The 6,922-nt window shown below is 45.1% G+C and overlaps 1 protein-coding gene across 5 annotated transcripts in view; it reads right to left on the bottom strand.

Annotated features, from left to right (window-relative positions):
* Nucleotides 1-1,595: 1,595 nt before the first annotated feature.
* Nucleotides 1,596-6,922, bottom strand: part of EVA1A (eva-1 homolog A, regulator of programmed cell death) — a 188,355-nt gene continuing 183,028 nt past the window's right edge. For all 5 annotated transcript variants that reach the window (XM_035322584.1, XM_035322581.1, XM_035322583.1 and 2 more), the window contains one exon: nt 1,596-3,049. In XM_035322584.1, coding sequence (XP_035178475.1) covers nt 2,679-3,049 — 371 coding nt within the window. In that variant the 3' untranslated portion in view covers nt 1,596-2,678. The remainder of the gene's footprint in view (nt 3,050-6,922) is intronic.

Here is a 6,922-nt window from a genome sequence, read left to right as displayed (position 1 = left end):
GAGGTCTTTTACTCAGGGTAGCTCAAAGGGCTGTAGTTTTCTTTTTCTTGAGTCAAAGCCTTATTAGAAATGCACGGCCCTAAGACAAGAGGAGCTAGAAGGTACAGGGAAGCACTGCACATGCAGGGAAGATGGTGAGTCTACCTCTGTTACCTCCTGGTACATCGGGCAAGGCTGACCTGGGCTTGTCCACTCAGCTCTGAGCAGCGGCGTGCTCAACTTGCTGCTTTGCCTTGCAAGCTGCAGCTGGAAGATTTACAACAGCACTAGCAGTGCTCAGGGAGGATTGTTCATCAGTCTGTAACATGGACTTCATTGTGATTTACACTGGAATCCCTTAGTTGCATATAAAGTACACTCAGGCTTACTACACTCGCTTTTTCCTCTGGTCAAAAGAATTCAGTTGGGAAAATCATATATGTAAATCCATTCACTTATAGCATTTATTTTAAACAGACACAGCACTCTAAATCTAAAATTTGCTGTCCCCTAATCACCAGTGTTGAGGGATTGTACCTTATTGTGGAAGAAAACAAATGGCCAACAAAAATGATCCCCCGACCTCATCCCGTCATTTTGATCCTCTCAGCACAGCACACACAGCAAATTATACATACCAGCTAAAGCACAGCACCTGCTGTCTCAGCCAGGATCTGGGACTTTCCTGTCTGCTTTATTTCTAAATATCAGCTGTAAAATTACATCCCAGGTCAATATCAAATCTTTCCATTTGAACCTGAACAGGCCCAGGAACAGGAACCACTCAGTGGTTAAGCCACTTCTTGCTGGCTAAACTCATCGCTGACTTTACCAGCACCACCTGTTGCAGTTACTCAACTTACCTTTCAATAGCCAAGAGCCAGGAGAAAGCACTTGTGGGCACTTCAAATGCAGCTGGACTCCATGATCCCTGTGGTCCCTTCCAACTCAGGATATCCTATGATTCTAAGAAGGCCATTGGTCTGCAGGGCTGTCCCACCACACAACTGTTTGGCATAGCATATGAACCCTTGTAGCCCTGTTTGGATGTCCCCAGTTACCTTGTGGACAGGTCCACCCATCCTCATCTCTCCCTGATGCTAGGGAAAAGCTCTGGGCATCCAGAGCCTTTGGTTGTTATTTACATTGCCAGTATTTTGTAAACTCTTAAGACACAAGCATGCCTAAGCGACTGAGGAGCAAACCCTAAAGCCATGTGTGTTAAAGCAGTCTTGTACTACAATACATTTCACTTTTTTTTTTCCATGTATTTTTTTTGTTCATTTAATATTTATCAGCCAGGTATTATTTGGGACTGGGGAACAAGCTCAAAGCATTGTGAAACGACTGGTACTTTTTCCCTTGCCTCAGGTAGGCTTTGGTACGGCGATTGGGAACCAATCTCATGGGGAACCAATCTCAATGGGGAGCTCAGCTGCTCCTGCTTGTGTGCCCTGCAGAAGCAGACTTTGGGCTGAGGCCAAAGCAGAAAGTGCCTCCAGGTTCCTGCATGCAGAGGACGTCAGCCTTGATTGCCTGCAGAGATGTGCTACTCTTCCAAACCATTTCCCTCGAGCAACCAAAGTGCCAAAAGTGAGGATGCAAATTCAAATGCATTGAAGCAAACCAGAGTTTATTTAGCATTTATTACCCATTCTGCTGTTATACGTGGCTTCTTCTGCCTCCATTTTCCTCTGGTAAACATAGACCTTTTCCTTTTTTGTTTTTTTTAATAAAATATATAAAACATTGTGCATTGCTATCCATAGGAAAACTGTAGTTTAACAACAAAAAAAGAATAAGGCACATTCCTGTGCAGCATCTTCAAATATATATATATATATATTTTAAACAAAACAAACAAAAAGAAAACCCTTTTCAACCTCTTTGAGGTTGTTAACATCTCACCAATCACTGACACATCTCTTATATTACCATAATTTCACTGTCGGAGGTGGGTTGGGTTGTGTTTGACAGGGGCCAGCAGGGAGAACAGACTCAGAAAAATAATAGGATTTTATCCCTGAGGTGTCAGTAAAAAAAAAAAATGCTCCCATTGAAAAGGAAGATGAAAAGACAGCCATAAATAACTGAATACACTATGGCAAACATCCAAGCACCGAGATGATTTCACGATGGAAGAATCCCCCCACCCCCCCTTTCCCCAGTTCTTAACAAGTCATATTTGCCGTTGGGTTTTAATTAGGTTAATCTCATGGCTTCTGAAGTCACAAGACAATCGGTCAGGATGTACCTCCCCCTCCCTTCCCAAATCATCTTTCCAGACTTGTAGTTTTGTTCACAATCCTCCCAAAGTCCTCAGGAAAGAGAAACCCCAAAATCCTAAATGAAAACCAAAACCTAGATGACTCCTCTCCCCAGCCAAGAGGGGAGCACTTGTACCGCGGTGTGCCAAGCTCCATGCCCCACACAGGAGGACTCTAATTGCCGGCTTCCTGACAGCTACTAAGAAACGAAGTTGGCAACCACCTCTGATGTAACCAGAAAGTGTCCGTGAAGAGGGGTGATAGCAATACGTCAGGGAAAAGGAGAGGGGGAAAGCTTTATTGCTGTCCATCCACACTGCTCCAGGTAGTACTCCTGGAAGGAAAAGGGGAGACATCCAGATGATACTGCTCCCCTTCCTCTCCTCTACCAGGTGTGGAAGAGCGGTGCGAGACGGTTGGGATCCCCACCACCTAGTAGTAACGGTTGAGGCTCCTGGTCCCTGGGATGTCCGGCTGGCCATTCATCCAGATCTCCCGGATGATGCGCTCCCGCTCCTCCAGCCTCTGAGCTCGCTCGAGCTCCTCCGCCGACGTGAAGACGTTCATGTTCAAAGTCCTCTCGAACCTGCGGTGCCTGCGGGCTGACAGGTCGGAAGTGGTGTCCGAATCATCGTCGCTGTCACTGCTGTCGCTGTCGCTCTCCCGCTCCCGAGGAGGTTTTTTGGCAGAGGAGCGTTTGCAGTCCGTTCGGCAGGACACCCTGAGCACCAAGGCCAGCAGTGTCAAGACGAGTCCAATGCACACTCCGGAGACAAAATACAGAGCAGCCCGCTCTGGGTTTTCTGGAAGGGGAAAGGAAACAAAGCTTGAGAACCACCCTTAAAAGAACAGAACACACAATTTGCTCCTCTGTGCAAATACCAACAGTGGTCTCCGGAGGGGCAAAGTTTCTGATGAGTCTTTTGCTTCCAAACGTCCTTTGCCACCTCTCCCAGGGAAGCCAGGGAGGGGAATTTAAATGGTGGATTTGCTGCCAAGGCATTTGCCCGCATGCAGAATGTGGGTTAGCTGCAGTTGTGTCTTGGAGTTATCTGGAAGGGGAAGGAGCAGCCCACAAAATTAAATGCTAATTCCAGCGGCTGTGGGAGTGGGGCTGAGACCAGGGAGCTGCACACCCAGCAGCAGCTAAGTGCAACTCTCTGTCACATCCATTATCTCCACACACGGAATAAAGATTATTATAAAGCTTTATAAGCTCCCTGTGCTGTGGCCCAGCAGAAATGGCAAGCCTTACAGCATGGAAAAATGTGTATTACTTATTCATAGGTTTCATTTGCTTATCTAAGGCAAGTGTGCTGGCTTTCTGCCCAGACCACCAAAAAGTATACCTGTGCTGCAGAAGCAGAGTTGGAGCTGGTGCACTAACAGGATGAATCCTGCATGGCCGCATTTCAGAGGTGATATAACAAGACTCCAAAGGACCCACAGTGCCTTTTAAACTAGGTTATCTTGTTTACTTACTACAGGTTTTTTTTGGTTCGTGGGACTACTTAGAAGTGTAATTATGATAAATGTTGTTACTGCGATTCCCCTGGGCTGAATCATCTCAGCATATTCCGGGTTTATAGATAGAATGAATGGGTAAAGATGAACCATGCAGAAGTGTCAAGATAGCTCTACTCTGCTGCATCTGTTGGGAGTCCTGAGTTGAGGGATGGAGTCAGCTCCTCAGATGAGTCCTACTCCTTTGAATTTAGTCACAGTTCCCACAGATGAAAGCCTGACAATGCAACCCTGGAAGATCTCAGTAACTAAAAGGCTCAGCTCTACCTTCACCTCCCTACATAGTGCTTTTAGAAACTGCCTTCTCCAAGTTAATTCCTTAAGGCAAAGTTTGCAGAAGATGAGCTGGAAAACATTTGGAGATACTCAAAACACAACAGGACAAGCAACACACTCCAACTTCAATGCTGACTACATTCTGAACAGGGGCTTGGACCAGGTGACCTCTGGAGGCCCCATCCAACCTAAATTATTCTCTGGTTCTGTGGTCAGAACTAGACACTGACTTGTGCCTGGTTCAGGGCAATGCGTGGTTCAGTGTATGGAGATGCTCATGGAACAGTTACAGGAACGAGATGATTTTGTGCTCTGCACTTCTCTTCTACCAAAAGCATCCAAAGATGACTGACAAGCTAAAGAAGAGGAAGATGTCATGATAGGAAAATGTCGTGATAGCCTGAAAACTGGCTAATAAAACTTGAGACTTGCTAGAGGGGCTCACGTGGATGGTGTAAATAGAGAAAAAGAGACTGATTAAATACTACAAAAGAAGGAAAAGAGAACTTCAAAAGATGCATTCAACAATGCAGAAGAGGAAGGAAATGCAGCAATAGTTCAAGAGGCAAGGGACCAAAACCAGAGGTTTTAAGCTAAAATATTTTGACAAGAGTGAGCCAGCATAAAGCTGAAGGTAAAAGAGAATATAGCAGAAAGGTATGAGAGGATGTGCTGGCAGCTCTTGTAGCAGTCTGGCTAAGTGAAATGTTGGCTCCAATGAAGTTAACGGCAACCCTGAACTCAAGGGACAGAACTCAAATTAAATTAAAGCTGCAGCCCTGCTTGTGCTGTAGCAAAGCCATTGCCCATCTGCTCCAGTGTGAACACTACAGAAGTGGTCTTAATTTCAGGCATTTGACAACCCCAGGGAAAGTGGAACCATTGCTGATAATGCTTTTACCTCCACCTGCAATACAAGTCAGGACAGCAATTGCAAAGCTTCCCTTGCAAGTAGGTGTAAGGAGGGCTCCAAGGACACCCAGGCTGCGAAGAACAAATGAGCAGGAGTGTTCTGTTTGTCCTGGAAGACACTTGGTCCAGCCTGCCTCTGCTCTGTCTCTGGCTGACAGGATGCCAGGCACACTTTCCTGTGCACCACATTCCTGCACACACATGGGCATGATTTGGTTGCATTAGTTCCACTGCTCACTCTTTTAAAGCAACTCATAAAAAAAAAAAAAAAAAAAAAAAAAAAAAACATAGTTTTGAGCCTGAGACGCACACATGTGGTTTCTCTTCTCCCATTTTTGTCCACGTCCTGCTTTTCCGTTCTCCTCCACGCTCCCTTTTCCATGCCACTGTATCCAGCTCATGAGCAAACTGAACCTCAATTACTACTTAAGCAACTATTTTTCATCCCCTGCTTGTCCTTGTGTGTATAGCCCTTCATGCAGTGCAAGGCTGTAATTGAATCTTTGGGCTCCACTGGCATTTATGAGCTCCTACAGCTACTCTGTCAACATCTGAGACACTGTCTGGACTTCCTCACTCAGCTGTAACCCTATGTTCAACTGCAGTCTTGGCATTTATCATGTGTACAATCCACTTGCACAGCAACATCTCTCTTTTCACAGCAGAAAGAGCAACTCAAGCTAAAAAGCAGGGGCTCTGCTTTTTCTCTGTTGGAGTAGGCAAGTAAGCAATAGCCTAGATTTTTGGTTGACAGATGATTAGTGATCTTGAGAACCTCCCCCAATACACGTTCTCCTTGCTAAGTCCAAAAAGGGGCAAACTTTTACAGTAAATGTATTCTCAGCATCTTCCAAAAACTCAAGAGAGGCTCAGATTCATCATGCCAACACTGACACCTCAAAAACACTTACTGTACTTGACAAACTCTTTAAAAGTGTATGGATATCAGTGGCAGGAGTTAACATAATTTTGGTATGTATTCATGTGTGTACCCTACTACACCTTTTAACACATGGATTTTGACCAGAGAAGCTTTTTCTTCCCCTGCTGTGGATGACAGCTCAGAGCTATGTTTTTCTCCTAAACTTTCAGCAGGACCCAGTCAGTCTCTTTAGTTGGCATCACCTTCTCCCCTCCCTGGTATTTCTCTTTCTGGACTGAAAGCGTTGATGAAAATGTCACTGATTCAAACCTGAACTTAATCAATGCAGACAAAAGATATATGCTCTTTATAGCCCTTTATACAAAAGCCACCATTTTCTATGTGCTCAAAGTGGCCAAAAATTAGAAACACATTTTATTTTGTTTTTCCAGCCAAACCAGCAGCAATTATGGAGCCTGTTTCCTGAGGGCTAATAATCTGCTGGGAGCATCAGCCCAGACTGCCATTAATTCCCCAGGAAATGCCCTGGGCCAAGGTTGTTATTGCTATTATAATAAATTGTTTCAATAAATAAAAACGAATCTAGGCATTAACGCTGCTGGCTTCCTGTGATGGCTTCATACATTCAGAAACCTCAGTGGGGAGGAGAATTTCAGAGGGCCCCCGTAAAAGGTTCGGCATTAAGCATAGTCAGATGAACAGTAGGAGCAATATCTACTAGGGAATTTACAGTTAGCCCCACAGGCTGCTGAAATCCCTTGGCAGAACAGAGGAAGCTCTCCAGGAGCCCCTTATTAATAAGGCTCAGGCCAAGCAGTCCAGAAGTTGGAATGACCTCCCCCGGGTTGTTTTTTGGAAGCCCCTTGTTAATAACTTGGCAGCATAGCTCTCTGCTTATGGAAGAAGAATAAAACAGGGATTTGTGGAGGTTTCCCTCTAACTGCTTCAATCTGAATGCAGCAACAAAACTGGAGTAAGTCACCTGTCCAAAGGAAGGCACTGGAAGTGCTCTGATATGATTGGGACATTTAATATTTATATAATCACAGGGGATGGTTCCCTGAACAGTCTATCTTGCTGA

Source organism: Oxyura jamaicensis, chromosome 3, assembly GCF_011077185.1.
Source record: "Oxyura jamaicensis isolate SHBP4307 breed ruddy duck chromosome 3, BPBGC_Ojam_1.0, whole genome shotgun sequence".
NCBI classification, from domain to species: Eukaryota; Metazoa; Chordata; class Aves; order Anseriformes; family Anatidae; genus Oxyura; species Oxyura jamaicensis.
Note: the sequence above shows the minus strand (reverse complement) of the source record. Positions and strands in the feature narration are given on the sequence as shown.